Genomic DNA, 23,879 nt, shown 5'->3' on the forward strand with positions numbered 1-23,879 from the left:
AACATTCACCGTATGCAAAGAATTCGCACTTCAACCATCAAGAGCAAAATCAAGTTGGAAGACGTCATTGTAACTATAAGAAGACTGAAGTGGAAATGGGCAGGACACGTGGAAGATGGAAGATGGACGAAGAAAGTGACTGAATGGGAACCATCGTGGAGGAAGAGAAACGTCGGCCGGCCAAGAGTGAGATGGAAGGATGACATCGTCGGAATAGCAGGAATCAACTGGATGGTAGCAACCAGAGATTGACAGAGATGGATCAACCTGGGGGAGGCCTATGCTCGGTGACGGGCTTAGTTTCCAAAAAAAGACTATTTTGAAGTATTTCAGTACTGTAACTTATGTGTGTTCTGGACAAAAATTAAGGCTTTATTTATTATTATATTATTATTTCTATAGTCTGATTTTTAGTCCAATATTGACGTATGAAGGAGGCTCCTTTTTCCTTTTATATTATCTTTGAAATGCAAAATTTCCAAAAATCTTGTATATACGTCGACGCGCAATTTAAAAAAAGAACATACCTGTCAAATTTCATGAAAATCTATTACCGCGTTTCGCCGTAAATGCACAACATATAAACATATGAACATTAAAACATTAAGAGAAATATTGAATGAAAAAGATTTAAACACAATGGTGTAATAACCGAAACCGGTCTTTCTAATTATCAATAAATCAGTGGTTTTTTGACAATTTCTTAGTCTTTTTCATTCAATATGAATAATTACCACAATATCAACTTCTCAACTACACAAAAAGTGAAAAAAAAATTAAGAGGAATGCCAAACCGTCGACTTGAATCTTAGACCCCACTTCGCTCGGTCAAAAATATAAAGCAGATAAGCAAACAGATCCACTCGAGCATACAATGAATTTTTTTAAGAAACCCTTGAGTTTATGAAACTATACATTCCATATTGAGATGGATAAAATCAATAAACGAATTAATAGTCAACTCAACCATCATTTGAATGGAGAAAATACTGATTTATCTTATAGTCTACATACAAAACCATGGAAGAAACACAATCTTCTAGAAACTGACAGGTTTTCTGAAAGATCTTGCATTGTTGCAGAAATCCTTTTTTGCTCCTAATTCCTTTCGATTTCTGCTATTTCTGTTTAAGAAAGATATTCTGTGATAAGATGTACCTAATGAGCCTAGTGATTTTATCCCTAGGTTATTCATTGGTGAATAACTAATGCAAATTATTTCTTCCCAATGAATACGTATGAATACGTATTTTCTGTGATTCAGTGAAGAGTATCATTTTAAATAGAAATTGAAATCACAATAAAAGAATGGGAATCAAACCAAATGGACATTTCTCTTTGAAATTAGAAATCATATTCCCCTTGATCCAATTAATATTTCCGGACTAAAATAATAAGGATGAGAAAACCACCAAACTTCAAGTGGTATTCTAGCAATAGGCTACGTAGGAGAACAACAGACCTACCAGGAAATGTTTAAGGAGTCAGTTGCCTGTTATGGGCGCATAGGACATCTATGGAAGAAAATGAAATTCTGTGGAATCGTAGATTGCGAGTGAGCAAGGTGTTTTTTATTCGCTTTCAACCGGATTATGAGTTGAGGTTGAGAGAGGCGGCTGCTCTGCTCTTACATGCTTACATGTGAGAGCGAGTGCGAGTGGGCACGCATGCGCATTCGAATATCTCCTCTGAGAGTGAGTCGGAGGCGGCAGAGCGACAGTCAGTCGGGATGTGTGCGCCCTGATGGAAGCCTCTGTGTGCCGCCGCCTCCTCTGCGCCTTCACTGCCGCCTCCGTTGTCGCGCTTGCCGCCCCCAACGAGCTGGTCACTGGTGAGTTTGCCGCCTCCACGTGCTTTCACAGTCTCTAAATTTCTTTTGCACGGCATTGGAATGACCTATCGTTTCATATATTTTATCATAAAACTCTGGTTTGATTTAAAACAGATAAGAATTTGATGAATTCATGGTAGTTTTGTAATAGATTCTATCATAATGTATTATTGAACTTTAAATTGTCATGACGATCCATTTATCAGATAGTGATAGATATTCAAAATAGAGATTTATAAGATATTAAATATCCTCCTGGATGGAGGATATTCCATAGGTTATTCATTATATGGATTTCATATTCTCGAAAATTCGTTGAATTATTGAACTAGAAATTGTTACGACTATCCATTTATTTGATAGTGATAGATAGATTAGATAGATATTTATAATATACTGATATGGATATATTCCTGGAAAGATAATATTCGTTTCTAATCCTATTCAGAAAATTTGTTGAATTAAAAAAAATACAGTTCACTGCATTTCTCTTTTCAATGATAATTTTTAAAGATATTCGTTTATTCGACCATTGCATAAGTGAGATGATAATCACTCAGCAAGCAGTACAATGGATTGTTTAATAGTATTGAAATTGATTAGTGGTGAATAAGTCAAGTCTATTTCTCCAATGTGAATGATCTTTATCATCATGTCACCTTTCCTTCTAAGAAAAACGTTCAATTTACATAAATTTGAAAATATCTCATCTCAATCATCATTATTGTTTTTTATTGAATAGTGATTCACAATTGGCCGAACAAGATATGAGAGTTGAATAGAAACTATCAATGTTTTTCTTGAATTGAAATTTCTCTACGTTTAATCGAGTTGTCACAATAGTTGATTTATTAATTCACAAACGGATGGATCCCTTCAATAACTGTGGATTTTCAACCTCAAACTTTTTCTGTTGTCCATGCTCAATGTTTAGTGGATATTAGATCAATTTAGATATTGTCAATTCGATGATTGATTTCAATTTGATCGATGTACATCTGAATTAATATCAGTTCTATGTATCTTATGAAATGCTTCGATGGTTATATTTAATCACCACATGAAAGCAAAATAAAATTTTGGATGATAATTTTGATGATTTTTTCTCAATCATTTGATTAGGCCTACTGAGTGGGTAACTGCACTATTACTCATAATGATGATTTGAAATCAATTAACGTAAAACACTTATTATAGATAGCGCAAAATAGCCTACATTACTATATAACTAATCAATTAATAAATAATTTATTAATTGTTAATCACTTGAATCACATAACGAATAATTTATTATTCGAGTTGCCTTATTTTACAAACATTGAAACTGAATCACAATACTGATTGACGTGTGAAATTAAATCGAATGAAGTGATATCAAGTGATATTGATAATGGATAACAGTATTTAATATTCTTTTTTGCACTATCATTATGACGTGATGATGCTGGATGATACTAATACGAACAATAGTGAGTCATCGCATTACGTTTTAGTGTCTTTATTAAAAAGCTTCAAATAATCCGAGTATAATAGGCTACGATATTAAGTGAGGTATATGGTTAGTACCGGTAATGGTTATACAGTGGAGAGAATATAGCTGTCTGATAATAATATTATAGTGCTTTCATTGTAAATACTCTGATAAATAACGATTAATAGACTCTGGAATCCATGAATAGGGAATAGTAGAAAGCCTCATTGTTATCCCAAGTTTCATTCACAAAATAACGCACTAGTTGTTAGTGGAATATATTTCAGCTCTTCATTAATAATCAATTAATACTTGATTTTGGAATTAAAGTATCTCAGTATCCAAATGAAATGGGATTTCCAAATTTGAATGATATGGGATGTAAACTTCAATCAGGACAATCGATGTAGCAACTACAAATTATAATATCAAAAAGGTTACAGTATCTTTGAACTTTTGACACCGTAGAAAAAAAGTGATCTATGATCCATACTCAGTCATTATTATTAGAACCGGATAAAAATTATCTTTTGAACTTTCGAACTTGAAGTAATACTTGTGATTCCCCAATTCAATTTCGAAGTTTCCTCCATTGGAATAAGGAAAACTTTCAATTTGTCTATGAAATTATCTTTGAATTTCTATCGTCAGACAATTTGATTATTATTGTATGTTTTGTTATTGTATATTATTATTAATGTTACTGTTCATTAATCAGCGATAGATCGAAAACTAGTAATTGTCAGCTCCAAACCGAAGTGAATGAGGTTTCGGCCTGCTCATAATCAACAACGATGGTTGAATGAGTCTTCATTTGAATATAATATGAGTGAAGCTGAAGCAGCAAGTGACGATATGAATGAGTGATTCTCCAAAACACACAGACGTCTAGTCTATGTAGTGGTGGGATAAACTGTTTCTATAGGCTGTTGTGGGTGGAAATATGACGCTGCAGCTGCTTTAACGCAGGAGCAATGGCAAACTACTTCATATTATCTTGTTTGCTTTCATCCGCTAGTCACAAGAACAGCCTTCAACTTCAATCATGTCTTCAAGTCGGACCCTTGAACGTCTTCAGTCTGACCGGTTGCTTGATCAGAGTTTAATCTGCACGATTTCTTATGAACAAAACAACAATGGAACTGTTTCAAATCAGCCTCCGAGATGTATCACGTATTCATCTGAAGTTCATCTCAATAAAATCTCTTAACGGTTTGATAGATCGGAGTTTAGTTTCGGTTATACCCCTACAATCACTAGAAAAAATTATGATCAATGTCTAAGCTGATAAAATAGGATGGTGTTTTTTTGAATTTCTATTTGAATACTAGTATTATGAAATTGGAAGTTGAATGGTAGAGAGCTTGAGTGGTTATGAACTTCGAGGTTGATTGGTAGAGAGGACTTAAAAGTCCCAACTCCGCCTAATAATACTTGTTTCTCGTTCTATTCCGAGAATAAAATGCTCCATAGATAAAATCCTTTATGAATACTGGTCATGTAATTTTTTGAATCACGATCAGTTTTGTTGCAGACTTTTAATGTTTAAATAACATTAATTACATTTTTTACATGTATAAATTGGACATTTTTCATAGGTTATATGCATAGATTGCATGTTTACAGTAAATACAGGTCTTGGTCATCTGCTTGATGTGCCTGATTAGTTCAATTTTTCATTAACTGACCTGTTCAATTCAGTGTTGTTATCTCAATAAATACTTTGAACAGTTTGATAGATCGGAGTTTAGTCTCGGTTATACTCCTAAAATCACTAAAAAATCATGATCAAAGTCTAATTTGAAATTATAAAATGGTGTTATTTGGATACTAGTATTATTCTGTTATTGTTCGTGTACTTGTTTGTCGTTTCATTCCAAGAATGAAATGCTTCATAAATAAAATCCTTGATGAATATTGACCATGCAAGTTTTGAATCGTGATCAAATTCTTTGCAGACTTTGAATGTTCACATCACATTAATTACATGTTTTATATGTTTACATTAGAAAATTTTCGTAGGTTATATGCGTAGATACAGTTTAAATACATGGCTTCGGTCATTTGGTTGACATGGATACGCCTGACTGGGTCAATTTTTCATGAACTGACCTGATTACTTTAACTGTTGTTTGTGGTAGAATATGAAAAATTTTATTCAGCCCTGAGATGTTGAACTAGTTTTTTGATATAGTACAATAATCGAAATTATTTCTACAAAATCACTTTTGAAAAAATATGTTATCATAGAAGTTCAAAAAGGTTTTATTAATTCTTTTTTTTGTGTTTTTGTATGTTGCGGTTTGTTCTGCAACTATTAATTTTCAACTTGTTCTTGTTATTTGTACATTCTATAGAAATCACTTTAATAAGTGATAGTAGCTTAACCTACAATTTAATTTGAACTATAGTAAAAGTTCTAGAAGGGACAATTTTGTGCTTAAAAGTCTTCTCACATAAGTGTAATATTATTTTGTACATGACTGAATAAATAAATAAATCGAAGCATTATGTGTGCATGATGGTATCAAGTACAATCAAAACTTTTAGTAGGAATCATCAATATTCTATCATTCAATTCGTAATAGTTTGAAAATCTGTGATATTTTTCCATCTAATGATATAGTATCACGTCATTGTATAATTTCACCAACGAAGCAGTAGTCTTCCAAAAACACCTGTGTTGTGCGTGTTTACTAATAAATTAATGGTTCACCCCAGTTTTTGAATTTTCCACCACCAACAATCAAAAGTATATGTCATCACATTAGTTACCAAAAGATGATTCCATTGGGATATTAATTCATATTCCAAATATAATTATAATATAATTATTATTATTCAGGTAGAAAACTGCTATCAATTCCCAGTATAACATGCTCAAGAAACTGCTACAACAATGCTAATAATACGGAAAGTCATATACCAAACGCTCTGAGCATGAGATTGGAATGACTCAGAGTTAATGTTGCTCTCAAAAGTGAATGTCACTGAATAGAACAGGTAGCTCCCATGATGTACTTCTGGGGATTTGAGAAATCAACTTTGATGTGACTGAAGTAAATCTGCGAATGCTTACAGGATCCTAGACATTCTCTTGTGAGAACAATCCTCTTATGATATGGATGTTAGCTCCACTTTCACGTACAATCTAACTGAACTAGACAAAAGCTTACGGAACGAGAGCTCAAAGAAAATAATTTTTCTACTTTGATGTTTCTACGGACTTCATATTTTGGATTCATTGCTATGAAATTGAGTAAAATAGGTTTGTGTCACATTTCCTAACAATTCTTCAACTATTAAGCCGCGGACAAACTTTTCAAGCTGGATACATCATAGACTATTGTCACTTGGAACTAGCGTTCCAATCCGTCACATGCCCGGTTTTTCTGTGTGGTGAAGAGGTACCGTAAGTGGTGGTAGTGATGGTCATATGACAGGTGAGACTTGCCGCATGTATGATCGGACTGGGATCGGAAAGTTGCATGACAGACGTGACTCCGGTTTGAATCAGCTGAACTCATGATGTTTACAGTATAGCTTTCATCACAGTCATACTTCCACTGTCTTTATTCCAAAAAAAATTATTGATTCTGGGAAATTTGGATAACATCGTAACATTTTTAAATATTTCAAAATACGTTCTCAGCCTCCACAAACAGTCGTCAAGCCATGTTTTGTATTCGATTGTGACTAATAAGGTGACTGAACATTCAATTTTTTCTTGATCCAAAAATTAGTTTTTTTGACTTAATTATCGCTATTTTCATCATTGGTTGCGTTCAAAGCCACTGATCAATTCCATCGTGTTTTTTTTACGTTCAGTAAAAAACCTGATCACAGATGAACCACAGAATGGAAAGTCGGCTAGTATCCTGACGCCAAAATCCGCCATCTTGAAAGAAAGTGTAGCATTGTAATATAGCGGTAGTTTTGATTTCTAACAAGATGATGCAGTCATGTGTCGTGGTCTTGGTGCACTCGAGTCTTTGTTAGATTGATACCTTCCATTCTGTGGCTGAACGGTTGCTCATGAGTCATGACTGACAGATGTTTTCTCTGCTGCTTGTAAATTTTGTAAACAAAACTAGAACCTAACCTATCTCATTGTATAATCAATTGAAATGAAAACCATCAAATGATTGGAGTTGTTAAAAATGCTCTGGATAATATTTCAAATGTTACTGTAATCATGCATTTCTGTGCTCCCAAATACATTTAATTTAATTATAATTATTGTAAACAACCTCGTATTCAGCCATGTCTGTTTACGTTCAGCAACTCTACGTTCTTTTCCATCGGTTAGAAAAGTATGATGAGTTGATCAGTGAACGAACCTGATATGACGTATTTTTTTTTCTTTTTAGTTAGACCAAAGACCTTGAAGAGGTATAAGCTCACAATGCCTATGCCTTCCTAATGCTAGCTCTTAATTGAAATTAAAGGCTGCCATTGAGGTATTTTAGCGTGAGATATTATATGATAATCACCTTAAAGATCTGTTCCATGTCGTCTCCTCCAATCCCTCTACCAAACACCTTTTCCAGCAACCACCCACCCTCATTTATAAGCAACCTCCCAACCTCAAGAAAATTCTCAGTAAAAACAAAACACTCACCTCTGATGAAATCCCAACTCCACCTGGTACCCTACCTTGCAAACGTCACCGCTGTAAAACCTGTCCCATCACTGATTCTTCCATCTCCTTTACCAGTCCTATCACCAACTACATCCACCAAATCCATCAATCCGGTAATTGCATCTCCAAAAATTGCATCTACCTCCTTTCCTGCAACTTCTGTCCTGCCTTCTACATAGGTGAAACCACCACTGCCCTAAACCTCCAAATCAACAATCACAGGGCTTCTTTAAAAATAAAGCGCAACAAGAACTTTGATCAATGCTTCAAAGTCAAAGTCCTTGCCATTCTCCCTCCCACAGCCCCCTCCATAGATGTCAAGACGAAAGAATTGGCTTTTATTTGGGTGCTTGGAGCTGCTTCCAGTCCTTGTCTCAACAGACAACAATAGTACCATAGCTACCAACTGTTTAATTAAATTGAAATAAATTTCATCATATCATAATAAATTTCACAGCTATCAAATATATATTAAATGTTCAATAAAAATGAAAAATGAATTTCATTCAAGCTCAATTCTACAATTCCTTTCTCCAATTTTAGTCCAATTCTTTTTTGATTTCTAATTTTAAATCTCCTCTTTTCTATCAATTCATAACCTGCTACACCTTTCCTTATTCATAACCCACTTAAATCTCAAATATCCCGTTTGTAACCGCCCCCTAAATACCCCATAATGTCCCCTGAATCTGTACCCTTTTCCTCTCCATCCGTCTGCACCGCATAATCTGTGGTCTCTGCTGCTACAATTGACTCTCCGTGCATACTCTGTGGTCACACGACCGTTGGATTTCAAACTGCAGTCTGCTCGGTTGAAGAAGGGAACTCAGTTCTCGAAAATTTCCCCCATTTCTAATGTAAGTTTTTAAGTGTTTTCAATCTATTTATGTCTTATGTCTCCTGTTCTAATTCATATTACAAACTTTAAAGTGTCTTCTGTTATGTGCTTTGAATATATATAATATTATAGATTACAAAAGCCTTCAAGGTCTTTGGTATGTAATAATCTTCCAGGTTGTCCCCTCAATGGCCGACTTCAATTCCAAGTACAGTAGCGCTGCATGTGAGTCTATGCATCTTTCAACGATCAAACAGTGCCTCGTTCAGAGCCACGTTCACTCACCAGTCTCATCGTTCACTCACCGATCAGTAGCTTTGAACTCAACCATTCATCAACCATGATAGAAATATTGTGAATCGTCAACGGAAGCAATGAAAGAGGAGTCAGCATCAGCTCAGGCCGCTCTAGCTGCTGTCTCTTTCTAACATTAGTTAATTTAGCATCTATTTTCTCTCTCTGAAAAGTGGCGTGATTCTTCGAGTGTCCAACAAGGAAAATTACGTCTTACTAAAGGCAGTCGTGGCCGAGTATTAGATTGGAACACAGCCTGGACGGGTAAGAGAGGCAGAGCTGAAAATTCTAAAATGTTCGGAAAAGTGATATTTTTGTTATTTTTGATCGGTGAGTGAGAACTATTTGAACAAATTACATTATCAAATCTTATTACGCTGTAAAAATTTCAGCAGACTAGGGCGGGCTCCTTTTTAAAAAAAACTTTCAAGAATACAATACTTTCAAGAATTGAAAAAACTTTCAATTTTTCCACTGTAGAGTTATAATTCAGAGAGAGAAAGTGAATAGAGGTCAAATTGTTAATAATATGTCTTTGGAAGAACCGTTGATTTTATCTTTTCAAGTTGGAATTTGTTGTATTCATTTATCTGATCGTATTCAGTAACCAAGAAATACTTGTGAGGTTATAATTGCTACTCTCAAGATAACCTTTGAATAATTGAAACTATTATTACCCTTATAAGTAAACTATTGTCTGATTTCACTCTATTTGCTTATCTAATCGTAACAAGTACTAAGAAGTACTGATTGAAGTTATAATTGAGGCGTTGGATTTCAAAACGTTCCTCATCTTATAAAGATGGCAGCCGTGCACATACAACTAAACTATTCTTATGTGCCAGAAAAAATTTATCCCATTATAAATTGAGGTTGAAAATCACTTGTTGTTCCAAACCAATCTTCATCCACTCTCCTTCTCATTTCAAATGGGAACTTATCCTGCAGAGAAAATGAGTTGCAAACCGATCCTTATCCCATGCTAAAATGGAGGCTCATCAGCAATTTTTGTTTCAAAGCGTACCTACCTCAACCTTTGCTTTCGGTTGACAACCTACCTTTCGAATCGGTTCCAGTTTCTATTCCTAGATAATAATTATGACTGTATTATAGAGTATAGGGTGGTGTTTCTGGGATTAACAATAAGTATCATTGTTGGCAGCAATGCATGCATAAAAAAAGAGTACTCAGGTACTGTGAACAAAGAAGCATTGTTTCTGAGCTGAGCTAAGTGGAAGCTGTCAGTTTCTTTAGCTACATTTGGAGGAATATTTTCCATTCAGTCAGGAATATTGTTGAATGTTTATTCGTCTATTAAAAAAAAGACGAAAATAGATCAAAACTGTTCTCTCATTCACTCATTCTCTCACTGCACAGTATGTTCCAGAAAGGTCTTAATCCAGCAATGGATGTTCTAAAACAAGCTTCATCAAAGTTTATGTTCCAGAGCCCACATCCAAATTGAAATTGCATTTCTGCTCATAAATATAGGAAATTCATAGGATATTCATTGTTTAAATCAAAGTTGATTTTGTTATCGATTTTTTGAAGTCAAAACACAAATCCTCCTTCTCGATACTCATACAAGTTTTTCTTGATTTGCCAAAAATGGGATTTCACGGATGAGGATTGGTTTGGAATCCAACGCCTCAATTAATTGCTATTCTCCAGACAAACATTGAATATCTGGAAATATTATTTCCTTTATATATGAATTATGTTGTATAAAGTCTAGGTTTAGGAGCCCAGTTTAATTTCATTGATTCCGTTTATACACTATGTTGAATATTTCTTTAGCAAGTGAACAAATACTTAGTGTGATAGCTTAGAATTGAGATTAATCCGAAGGAAGTATTTCATCATCAGTACTGTTAGCTCATTAGTAGCTACAGTTTTGCTATATCTTTTTATCAAGTTCCATGTATAGTATAAACCTATTATTGAAAATGTCTATGTTGAGCTGAAATTAATAAGTAATGTGAGATAGAATAGGATTGGATATAAACCTATGTCATATATTGAGGAAAATACCAATTGTCTTAATTAAACATGTTCAGATAGCCCTATAAGGGTTTGGGAATGACAGATTGAGATAAGGAGTAGTTATGCGAAGCTTGTAATGCATGTATACAGTCCGAATTGATGACATAACAATTGAAATTCATATTTCCTTAACGTTGTTTATTAGATGTTTAGTAATTCTTGATATAATTATTTAATTAGGCATCATAAGATCAATAATCACGCGGGACAAAATGCATTCAAGACTCAGAAAAAATCCTTATAACAATATCTTAAAGAATGAATATAAGGCTTATCGTAATGGTTTGAATAAGATCATAAATCATTGATTTATTTATTTATTTATTCATTCATAAATGGAGACAACGGGGGTCACCCCAAATCTGTCTCCTTTACATATTTGTACAATACAATATTGAGATTAGAAAAAAGGAAAAAATAGTTATAATATTATTGATAATAATAAGAAAAATATTAATAGGAAAATTAATGTATAAGAAAAAGAAGAAAATGACAAAAAAATACAATGAGTACAAAAAATTGTAATCTAGTTGAAAAAGAGAAAAAAAAACTTGATAAAAGCAAAATTGAAAAAACAATGATTGAATCAAAATATGATCAGAACTTCTTATATAAATAATAACAAAATACCGTACCTCTCGCCCCAAACCATGTGCTCAGCCACACCCATGCATCCAAAAGATATTGTTGACATCCACCTGAACCATACTAGCGTATAAAATTTTGCGGAATCTAGCACGAGAAAACCAGAAGACATCTAGTTGCCCCGTTAAATTATTGTAAATTCTCTGCATTCTATTCAGGGGAGAGTGATAGTTTCTTAGAGTTCTGGAGCGGGGAACCATGAATGAAAAATCAGAACGTCGAGCCACAGGTGATACATAATATATTCAACTTAGATTGTAAATGTGGTGCATCTATTTCATTATTCAGGAGACCAAAGAGGAAAATGAGTGCTCTGACATCACGCCTTACTTTTAAAGATTTAGTGTGAAATAAATTTCTCAGTGACTCAGTTGGAAAATCTAACGGACAATAGTAATTGAATTTCTTGTAAAACATGAATCTCAAAAATTTATTTTGCAATCGCTCCAGTACACTAACTCTGCATGATATGGGCTCCATATCTCTGAAGCATATTCTAGCAGACTTCTCACAAGTGACTTGTAAATTAATATCAGAGGCAAGACATCATTAAAGGGTGAGCAGGTTCTCAGAATAAAACCCATTTGCTGATTTGCCCTAGTAGCTATCCAATCAATGTGTGTATTGGAAGAAAAATCAGAAGCAAATTGAACTCCAAGGTCCTTGAAGTATCTTACCCGCTCCAATGGTCTGTCACTAATATGATACACATTTATTTGAGGGTTGAGTTGACGATTGAAACTCATGAATTTACATTTTGAAACATTCAACCTGAGTCCATTAGTCTCACACCAATGAAAAAAATTATTGATATCACCCTGTAAATAAAATGTATCATCAACATTCTTGATGTCCTTGAACAATTTCACATCGCCTGCATAAAGGAGACAGGAAGAATTCTTTATAACTGATGGAACATCATTTATGTACACGAGAAATAAGAGAGGCCCAAGGTTGGAGCCCTGAGGTACTCCCAATGAACATATGAATGATTTTGATTTAAAATTGAGAATTTTAAAAAATTGCGTCCTGGACTGTAGATACCTCTGCAGAAGATTGACAAGGCTATCACTGAAACCCATCAGTCCAAGCTTTATCAACAATAGCCTATGGCTGATAGTGTCAAAAGCCTTGGACAAATCGGTATAAACAACATCTACACGACCTCCATTGTCCAGTACCTGGGATACTTCATCACTGAAGGTCATAAGATTAGTCACTGTTGAGCGACATGGTAAAAAGCCATGCTGCTCCTCTGCTATGACACTCCTGACCTGCATAAATATATTTGAATGTAGTATTTTTTCAAAATTTTTTGAGAAACAATTCAAAATTGAAATTGGCCTATAATTCATTATATTGGTTCTTTTACCAGATTTGAAAACAGGAGTAATTCTTGCAGTTTTCCATTTCTGGGGAAATTTACCAGTTTTCACAGCTAAATTCATGATAAACTTCAAAGGCATTATAAGAGCTTCTGTGCAACCCTTGACAATGAAAGTTGGTATAGCATCAGGGCCCTCAGAGCACCCAGACCTTAGAGCTCTTATTGCAGTTAGAATCTCATTGGTAGAGATTACCCCAATTTTAACATTTAACATTGGCATCCCAGATGTCTCCGGTCTCTCCTCTCGCTCACCAGGGGTGTTAGGTGTATCAGCCTTATATACAGACTGAAAATATTCTGCAAACCCCTCAACAACGTTACAACCACTGTAGAACCGCCCATTTAATGTCATTGATGACTCTACAAAAGATGTTCTTCTCTTGGAATTAACATAATTCCAAAAGTTTTTAACATTGTTTGTTATGCCCGCCTGAATCCCTGCAATATAGTTGTCATGTGCAATGGTGATTCTAGCTTTAAGAGATGTACGCAAAGTCTTGAATAGGTTATCATGGTAAAGAGAATTTCGCCTTTTCCTTGCACATTTATTTTTAATTTTTAAATCAGAAATTATATCATTAGTGAACCATGGAGGGTACTTATTACTTTTTCTCTTAATCCTCACTTTTGGAATACATTCATCTAAGCAAAGGTAAAGTTTACTATAAAATTCATCAACGGCACAATCAACATCAGTACAGCATAAGAGGGAGTCCCAACAACAGTCTCTGAGCAGGTAATAAAGCCCAAGAAAATCACCTCTTGCAAAGTTGTAACGGTACTCCTGAGAATCATCTACAAAGAATTCGGAAGGATTGTCAATATATGAGGCTTCAACACACAACGCGGGATGATGGCCATCTTCAGGGAGCATGGGATCGTCATTCTTAACAACATTTACAGGAAAATTACTTAAAACTAGGTCAAGTGTCCTACCAAGTTCATTTACTACAGAATTGAAAGAATTAAGATCATAAAAAGACATCAAGCTGTTTAGTATTCTTACTTTAATTGAACCAGCTGCAAAATCATATTCATTGGAAGTGATTTCAGGTAAATTAAAATCTCCAATTATCATGAGCCTACCGTCAAGCACACTACTAAGTGACTTGACATATTCTGCATATTGTGGGAAAATATTTGATTGGGTTGATGGGGGAAAATAAACCGCTCTAATGTAACAGAAATTATCATCTAACTTGACTTTAATTGCAACGGAATCATAATGCGCACTATTTCTAGACAATTCATCGCATAATTCAGGGTGTAAAGATCTTTTGACTGCAATCAGCACCCCACCTCCTCTCTTACCCCCACCCCTGTCACTCCGATAAACAGAATAGCGCTCATCGAAGAGTTCCGAGCTCACCATACCACTATGCAGCCAAGTTTCAGTCAACACAATTACATCATAGTCGGTGCTCAGTAAGGATGTGTGAAAGTGCAACAATTTGGTACGAAGTCCTCTAACATTCTGATAATAAATAGAATAATGAGAATTTGAAGACATAAAAAGAAAAACTAAAAAAAAGAGAAGAAAATATGAAAAGTTTTAGATAAGATAATTTGTCAGATATCAAGCTAATGATATCTTATATCTATAGTAAAAAGTCAGTTCTATCCACTCACAATCAATAAATTGATAACACGGACAATCAGAATAATATAAGATCCGAAATTCAAAGTTAATCTATCGTTTATCAGCATTCCATTCCAGTTTATAAGCTTAGATGATTTTTAACTAGCAGCTTTCTGTAATATTCATTCTCAATGAAAGACTGCTCAAAACAGATCAAGTATCATTATATCAAACAGGATATCATTATTCGATGTAATCATGCAAAGGAAGTCTACCATAAAGGGAAATTTGATAATTGTAATAACAACAGCATGAAGTTGTGGAAGTGCATAAACAAAGTTATAGGTGAGGACAGTATCACGGACAAGAGTACTGAACTTGATGCTCACTCCCTCAACAATTATTTCACAAATGTGGGTAAATTACAAGCTCAAACTATCAATATTCCTGATAATACTGGTGATCGATTTCCTGCAATACAGATCGATAACACGTTTTTTATGAGACCAACGTGCCCAGTTGAAGTTGAGACAACTATTAAAAATCTAAAGAACAACCGCAGTCCTGGTATTGATAGTCAAGGTAATATTACGCTGAAGAAAATAGCCAATTTTATATCTCAACCTCTCGCTTTCATTTTTAATAGATGCTTTGAGGAGGGATATTTTCCTGAGCACCACAAATCAGCCAAAATAAGAACTCTATTCAAACAAGGTGACCCGACTGATCCCTGTAATTATAGACCGATTAGTCTTATCAGCAACCTTGCTGAAATAATGGAGAAACTAATAAAGTCAAGAGTTGTTTCTTTCTTGAATCTTAACAAAATAATCAACAAGAACCAATTCGGTTTCCAAGATGGTGAAAGTACATCTCACGCTCTAATAAAATTCATCAATACTTTATCTGATAAAATAAACTCCAATAAGAAAAATATTGCGGTCTTCCTGGATATATGCAAAGCTTTTGATACAATACCTCATAATACTTTGTTCAATAAACTGGAGTCCTATGGTTTCAGAGGAGTCTCACTTAAATTGTTCAAAAGCTATCTGAGTAATAGAACCCAGTCCCTAACCATAAATGATCAATCTAGTGTAACTAACTCAACTTCTTATGGTCTTCCTCAAGGTACTGTACTTTCTCCCATCCTTTTCATACTCTATGTAAATGACTTTTTAAATTTAAGACTTCTAAACTCAACTGTGATATCCTTTGCAGATGATACTGCAGCTATTTGTCTCGGTAATTCATGGAATGAAGTTCATACCATAGCTGAAAATAATATGATTTCAATTAAGAAGTGGTTAGATAAGAAAACCTTGAGTTTAAATATTGAAAAAACTAATAACATAACTTTTTCTGCAAATAGAGTAGGGCAGCCTAACGAGAATCAAGATTTGAGACTCCATTCTCAGTGCAATTTAAACTTGGGTAATTGTGATTGTCCCACAATTAAAAAAGTCAATAATACTAAGTACTTGGGAATCATAATTGATGAAAACCTTGAATGGGATGTTCATATTAAATACATATGTAGAAAAATTGGATATTTATCTTTTAAATTTTACCAAGTTAACAGAATGCTGAATAAGAACCACCTGAAAATGATGTATCATGCCCTAGTCAAGTCAATTCTGCAGTATGGCATAGTTGTTTGGGGGGCTTTTCAACTGTCATATTGCTGAATCATTTGTAGCACAAAAACTGATAATTAAAACTATATTAAGCAAACCCAGGCTCTATCCAACGGATTAGGTTTTTAGTGATTTTGAGGTCATGACTATACGTCAATTATACATAAAAACCGTAATTGAGTACTTAATAAAATATAGATCCAATTTTCCTCTCACAATAAACTCTACACTTAATTATTATAATCTAAGGGCCACTGCTATCAAATATGTAACCTATAACACTAATATTGAATGTATAAGGAGGCAGTTAATTTACATAGGTACTAAAATAATAAACCTCATTCTAAATCACTTTCTCATGGACAATAAGATCAGCAGAAAATTTAAACTGGATATAAAAAACTGGACATACAGAAATTTCTTCTTCCATTTAGATATATGACTCGAGATTTCTGCTCCAGCATTGTTTTTTTATTAGTTTTTTCATTTTTCAGTGGACTCGCTTACCTTTATTTTGAGTACCTATTCCTCTGTTTTCTTCCTTCCCCCCATTTCTCCCTTCCCTTTTTTCCTCATTACTTCTCTTCTCTTCTTTGCCTGCCTATTACATGGGAAACCATAGTTGGCTAGGTATCTTCCTCTCTTTTTTCTCTTCTCCAACACACCCAACCACAAAGCCCATGATTTTTTATATTTGTAACATTTTATTGTGTTTTATTTGTTTCGTAATTCTTTGTAATTTTGTTTTGTCTTGTTTTGTGTGTTTTTAATAAATTGAAATTGAAATCTTAAAAAAAAATTAAAAAAATGTAGGTTATTAATTTTTGTTTTGCTCATTAATTTTTCTTTGCTATAATCTAACTTGTGAAGATACATTTTCTTAATATTATCAAGCTGTTCCGTAGATATTTAGTTGGTGGATCAACTATTTTAATTCATTATTGAATTTTGAGACTCGTGATAGTAATCCTCACAAAATAGTACAATTTTGCCGATTCTGGTTCAGCAGTTTAATTTTGCCACTTTTGGCTCAGTAGTATAGTTTTGCCGATCCTGGTTCAAGTGGAACGATTTTGCCAATTATGGCCCAGTAGAAAACTTTTGTCAAACCTGACCCAGTAGGATAACTTTCTAAATGTTGATTGGGATTTTATGATTGGAAATAGTTTTAGTTAAGCTTGGTGAGAATTTTTTTTTGGTAAGGCCACCTGTGTGCCCCATGAAGAATAAACCTGCTTACTTGGGAATTCTTGTATCTCTGCCTTATCACCCCACCTGTATTTTTGTTAGATTGTTACTAATTGATGTTAATTACAAAAGTCATTTGAACCGGAGTTAATAACATGAGTTATTAACAAAAAGACATCAACTTGACTGAATTGACGGAAATTTCTCTTAACAAGAGTTAATAACTTGTGTTTTTAACAGAAAATTCCTTGTTATTAACAAGATTCATGCTATTCATCAGGAGTCAGTGAAGATCAAAGGAAATGTGTTTTGTTATTTATAAATGTTGATAAAGAAAGTTGATAGCCTGTTTTATGCCTGGTTGCAGAGTTGCTACATAAAGTCACCCATAGCAAACAGAGCCATTAGCAAACAACTTGTCCATAAATAGTAACTATTTGTTAACAACTGTTGTTGATTGTAGAGTCGTTTGTCAGAACCCTGTTAGCTATGGCTCTGATAAGGCACACACATAAGTCACACTGTGGCTCATACCACATTTTGTGTGGTATGCTCCTATTCAACTAATGTATTGGCGTCAAGGAACTGTGAACAGTTCTGCTAAACCTCCAGTTAGATGACATGACAACATGACGCTTGCTCATCATAACACTGCTTTGTCTGCTTATTGTGTTGTTGATGTTTGGAGGTGAATCAATCAAGATTGTAAACTGCAGACTGATTTGTAACTATTTTCAGTTAAATTAGTTTCAATTTTTGATAGCAGAATGAATGAATAAGTAAGATAAAACTAGAGGTAGTAGTAAAATTAGTGACTAGTGTATTTATCATTGTATATATTAATAATACCTCACCAGTGAAAGGTAATGCAAGTTAGAAACCTCAGTTGCTTCCCTTCACTTGTGTATCCCAACTCTCAATATAACAATCAGGCCTCAATACTCACCACAAATATCTGGGACAAGTTTCAAAACTTATCAACTTAAGAAGTGATGATATAAGCAAGGATAGGATTTTGTTGCATATGGAACAAACCTTTAGCAATTTTTATTAAAAAAAAAACTATTTTGTGATACAACATATTACATAGGCCTCCTTCATAAAGCTTCCTAGACTTAAAATACAGTAATTCTACTTGAAATGTGAAGCCTTTAATATGAGAAAATCTTTCATATTGGTGATATATCTACATTTTAAAACAAGTATCTTGAATAAAACTCCAGTTACAATATAACCAGAGATTTTGAACTACAATTTGCTCTAGTATTTACAGAACAACTTGTCATTTATGTGCTGTTCAGTGTTTACACTGGGAGTATTAGAGCAGACCACACAGCCAATAACATTAGGAAAAAAACCAATTGAAGAAAAAAACAAAAGCATATTTGACCAGAATCATGCCTTCTGGCTTTTTGATATATCTTGTAAGCAAAGCAGCCAGTTTACAAGATATATTCCCAATGACTGTGCATACGGTGCTTACTATTAAAATGGATAATAATTGATTATTGGAATGAAGTATTAAAAATTGCATTACATCTTCATTCAAACTACTCGAATAGTCAATGATATTTTATTCAATTTATTTACACTTCATCTACAGTTTCAAATAGTCAACATTATTATAATGTATAATCAACTATTATTATAATGTATGACTATTTTCGTCTGTTTTTTAGAACATGCAAGCAAGTCAACATAACCTAAAATACACTTGGCATGAATATGTAGTGGATTTATAAGCACTATTTTGGGCATTTAACTGAATGAGCACTTTTAGTTGTTGGTAGCCTTAGATGACATCATCCACCTGTAGGTTTTTTGTCTCTGCAACAGAAAAATTTGTTTGTTGGCGCGCTGTTAGCTATCAGTGGAGCAATAACTAACAGAATGTCTCTGCAATGAAATGGGTCTCTTAAATAGTTAAGTCTGCGCTTTTAGCTGTGGGCGACATTATGTGTTGACTCTGCAACCGGGCATTAGCACATTAATATTTTTTTATATCAGGCTCCTATTATTATGGATGAGGCCTTCAGAGGGGCAGTAGAGGCAAGGGGTTTCTGGAATTTCCAGTGTGTTCCGGTCAACAGAGTTGTCGACCAATGGCAAACGCTTCCTATAACTTTCTGTTAAACAACATGGTAGAGGCAGGGGGGCTTCTAGATCATTCCCGTGAGTTCACATGTTGGTGCAGGGAGTCATGGACCAATGCAAGCATGATCTAGAAGACTTTTGCAAGGTTCATGCACTGCGATAGGTTGGATTGCCACACCTCCAGACCATTCTGGAGAGTTCTTTAACACTGTATTCCCCACCTTCTAGATGGTTCTGCAGAGCCTATGATTGTAAATGGCGCGTGTTGCAGTTGGCAAGTGAGTTGAGAAACGACAGTCAAGCGTTCATGTCTTCTCATCGTGACAGAGTGATAATGATCGTGACAGTTATTAAACTGATAACGAACTTTTGTTATCCATAGAAGCTGATATTAGTTGGTGACAATGATATATATTAGTTGTGATAATTCTGTGTAATCAATTAGGTAGTGATCAGTTTAAAGTTGTTTCTAGTTCACCTCCGTGTGTAATAGTGTTGTAAGTAATAGATCTAATCAGTATAAATCGCATCAAGTGCTCCATCAGTGTCAAGGTCTATAAATACAGGTCATGACACTCGTGTTCCACATGGAGCGTGTTTTATGGGGTCTTTAAGGCGGTACATTTGAAAATCTAATCTAATTCAATTTGCTTGTAACAAAATTATGCATTTTGAAAACAATATTCTAAATCAGATAATATGTGAATTCAGGTTTTCATTTTTATAATGAAATTTCAATAATAAATGCTCCAATTATTCATTTATTTAATATTAAAAATTGTTCTTATCCTTGTTACTCAAGGATTATGATTCAAAAGGCATTGGGACAAGATAGAAATATGCGTGGCCAATTTCAAAAAGAGTTTCAAGTTACCGATCAATTAAATCTAAAAATCAACAATTCAGTTCCTAGTTGGAATCTAAATATCATTATTCTGTTGGAACAATTTATTTTACAATTCAAAGCCAAGTAACATCCCTTGAACAATATTACAAATAATAACACATCATGTTGTTCAATCCATAATGATAACAGCTGATAAATTTGAAAATTCGTGAACTAGGACCCCATAAAATGGCGATTTTGCAATGCATCACAGGATTGTGTCATGACCTGTATTTATATACCTTGATCAGTGTAGAAGCCCGTAACCATATCTTCCCCGCAACCCCCTCGCCCAGCATCCGGCTACATAGATCACGCCAGTGTTCCCTACCAACTACAGCTGCAGACAAAACATGTGTCAAAGTGTGCCGTGCTTAGAATTTAGAAAGTTAATTTTGAATTTAGAATTTAGAAGCACACACAATATAACTTAATAAAAGGGATGCTTGATAAACATACCTAGTGCTAGAGAACGGGAAACCAGAAATGACAAGAGAGACAACGAAATAGAGAGAAGGTATCAACTATATTGTCACCTCTTACAGTAAAATTCAACAATTAATAAAACAAAAAGGAAGTTACATTATGAAAACCGAAAACAAAATTACTAAAGTTAAAAGTTATCTCTGAAATAGATAATACGGTAATAACCTACTCCGTATGCTCTACATTGAAAACGTTTTAGATTGAATCATAAGAAGCTTGAAGGACTCTAATTTCAGAAAGAAGAATTAAAAATCATCATAAATATTTCTCAAAAGTTAATCATAAATAACCATACACATGTTAAGAAAAGATCCACATAAAATTCATAAAATTCTTAGAACATTAAATTTCGAACACACTTGGAAACTTTAAAACACTATCAAAACATTATCAAATATTAATGATCCCCCCCAATAATAATTATTCAGTATCTTTACATCATGAACGCTGCAAGGACAAACATTCCTCAAGTATCACATCATGGTATACTACCTTAAAAAAAACTATTCAAAAATATATGTCATCAAAACAAATTTAGGAAAGGTTAGGGTCCTTGAAACTTCATTTGATCCTTTACAACTTTAAGATGAGAATTATTTTAAAACATTAATTTAATCAATAAGGGACCTTTAAAAACTCATGTACCCATTCAACTTTTAGTAGTTTAGAAGATTATAATTATTTATAAATTTAAAGAAAACTGAAATTCCCAGCTGGATCCTTACAGAGAAAATATGGCCTCACTTTTCAATGTAAAGATACAACCGAAAATCTATTACTCAAACCAAATTAATAAAATTAATAATCTATCTATCCCCAATAATATCTCAAAATTATGATTTAACAAAAGTCTAATTCCGCACGTTTTAATTGATTGAAAGTCTGTCGTCACTAAAACCCATTTTGTCACATCCGGAGTTCCTGGGACGTTCGTTTAATTTGGAAAAAAAAGTTGTTACCTCATAGCTGTTTCTTCAAATTGAATCTAGGCTTTGTGATCGAGCTCTACACGTCCAGATGGACAGGAGACAGCATACCCCAAGCTTCTAGGACGGCCATCGATTCAGAGGCGTCTCAGCGGCTTAAAGACACACGTTCATGAACCCATGAAATGATAGATTCGTACGTTGATCCCATACTTGATGTTCCCGTACTTACACCGCTGTTAGAATAAAAAAATAAACTAGGATAATACAAATTAACTTAACATCAGTTATATAATAAAATCAACCTATTTTAGGTTATATAAACTCAAATCAAGATTATTACTTTAAAACGTAAATAGGCATTACCTACTTCAATATCTTGATTTAATAGAATAGAATTTATTAGTAATCAGGGTTATGCCCTATACACAAAGCGATGAGTACATAGTATTCCATAATAGGCCTACATAATTCACAAGTTGATTGAATTACTTCATAATAAGGTATTTCGAGTATTGTTGTTAGTTTAGTCAGTTCTCTTACATAAATCACATTTATGGTGTAATTTAAAAGAATAAATTACATGATAGGTGTTTCCTAAATAATCATGAAAGCTTTTCATAAGAATCAAAAGACAAATAAAATCTATAACCAAAAAATACTGATAGAGCTCATAATAATATACTGTAAACATCCGTTGGTTTGGATTTAACCAACAGTAATTGAAATTTAGGTTAATAGCTTCCTCTTCAAAAATAGTTTAAATCAAACAAATATCTTAATTCCTACTAATAGGTATTCTAAATTTCTACAAAACATATATCGTTAATTCTCTTACATTACAATAAATACTTTGATGGAAGCTTTCTTTGAAGATATTTTCCTTAATAATATTATAAATCTATGACGTACCTTTAGTAGCGGTTATAGGAGAAAAATCTCCATTGTGAGGTGACAATTTGATACTCTCTCTCTCTCTCTTCTTAATTAAAGCGACTACAGAGGCAAAAAGACTAAAAATGCTGCTGGAACAAAAGGTTCCAGAGCCAAATACTAAAAAAAGCCTAAAGCTGGCATGGAAGCCATGATTAATACAAAGTTCTGAACAGACTACATTTAGTACTGCTTATGACAGTCGACAGACGCTGAGTGAGTCCACTTTGCTTTCCTCGTCTTGAGGTGGACAGCTGTGAGATCGTCCATACTAAATAGACCTAACCAACACCAACTGTGATTGGCAGTTACTATTCTCTAGAAAAATTTCCACCAATAGAAAGGAACGTTACAACTACAATTCAAGATACATTCTCCCACCAAGTGACAGCTATTTTTCCTTGACGACTACAAATTCCTTGCCTTATAAGGTTGTAAACCAGACTTATATTCTAGGAAAAATGTTGATCTTCCCACAACTTCTACACACACACACCTATAGAGTCGACACTACACAACGCAAAAGGCAAGGCTCATGAACTAAGCTGTTGCTCCAGGAAAGTTGATGTTATTCTTAGGATCATAGCTTCTACGCACACACTTACAGAGTCAACACAACACAACACAGAAAAGCAGAACAGCAAAATCCATTTTTATAACAGGCTAACTTCTCAGGCTAATTTGCATAATTCTCATCACTCATAATTGTAACAATATTTATTGCTACAAAAGTTAATAATTTGTGTTGTCAAAAAAACTAGCAGCCAAAAGAAAATGTTATTAACATATATGTTAATGACTTATGACTTATGTTATTAACATTAGGTAATAAAAAAATGTTAAAAACTTGATCAAAGCCGGTGTAAACGTACTTTTACTTTAATTTGTTCACATTAGATCAGATGAAAATGATTATGTTAATGGGTCCGTTCTGTGTACATGGAATGTGGTAAATTGTCCGATTCACAATTTAGGCCTACCAAGTAAAAAGTTCCGCGT

The 23,879-nt window shown here is 33.9% G+C and overlaps 1 protein-coding gene across 2 annotated transcripts in view; it reads left to right on the plus strand.

Annotated features, from left to right (window-relative positions):
• Positions 1–1,690: 1,690 nt before the first annotated feature.
• Positions 1,691–23,879, plus strand: part of LOC111053150 (limbic system-associated membrane protein) — a 267,005-nt gene continuing 244,816 nt past the window's right edge. For both annotated transcript variants that reach the window (XM_039420260.1, XM_039420267.1), the window contains exon 1: positions 1,691–1,831. In XM_039420260.1, coding sequence (XP_039276194.1) covers positions 1,744–1,831 — 88 coding nt within the window. In that variant the 5' untranslated portion in view covers positions 1,691–1,743. The remainder of the gene's footprint in view (positions 1,832–23,879) is intronic.

Source organism: Nilaparvata lugens, chromosome 1, assembly GCF_014356525.2.
Source record: "Nilaparvata lugens isolate BPH chromosome 1, ASM1435652v1, whole genome shotgun sequence".
Lineage (NCBI taxonomy): Eukaryota > Metazoa > Arthropoda > Insecta > Hemiptera > Delphacidae > Nilaparvata > Nilaparvata lugens.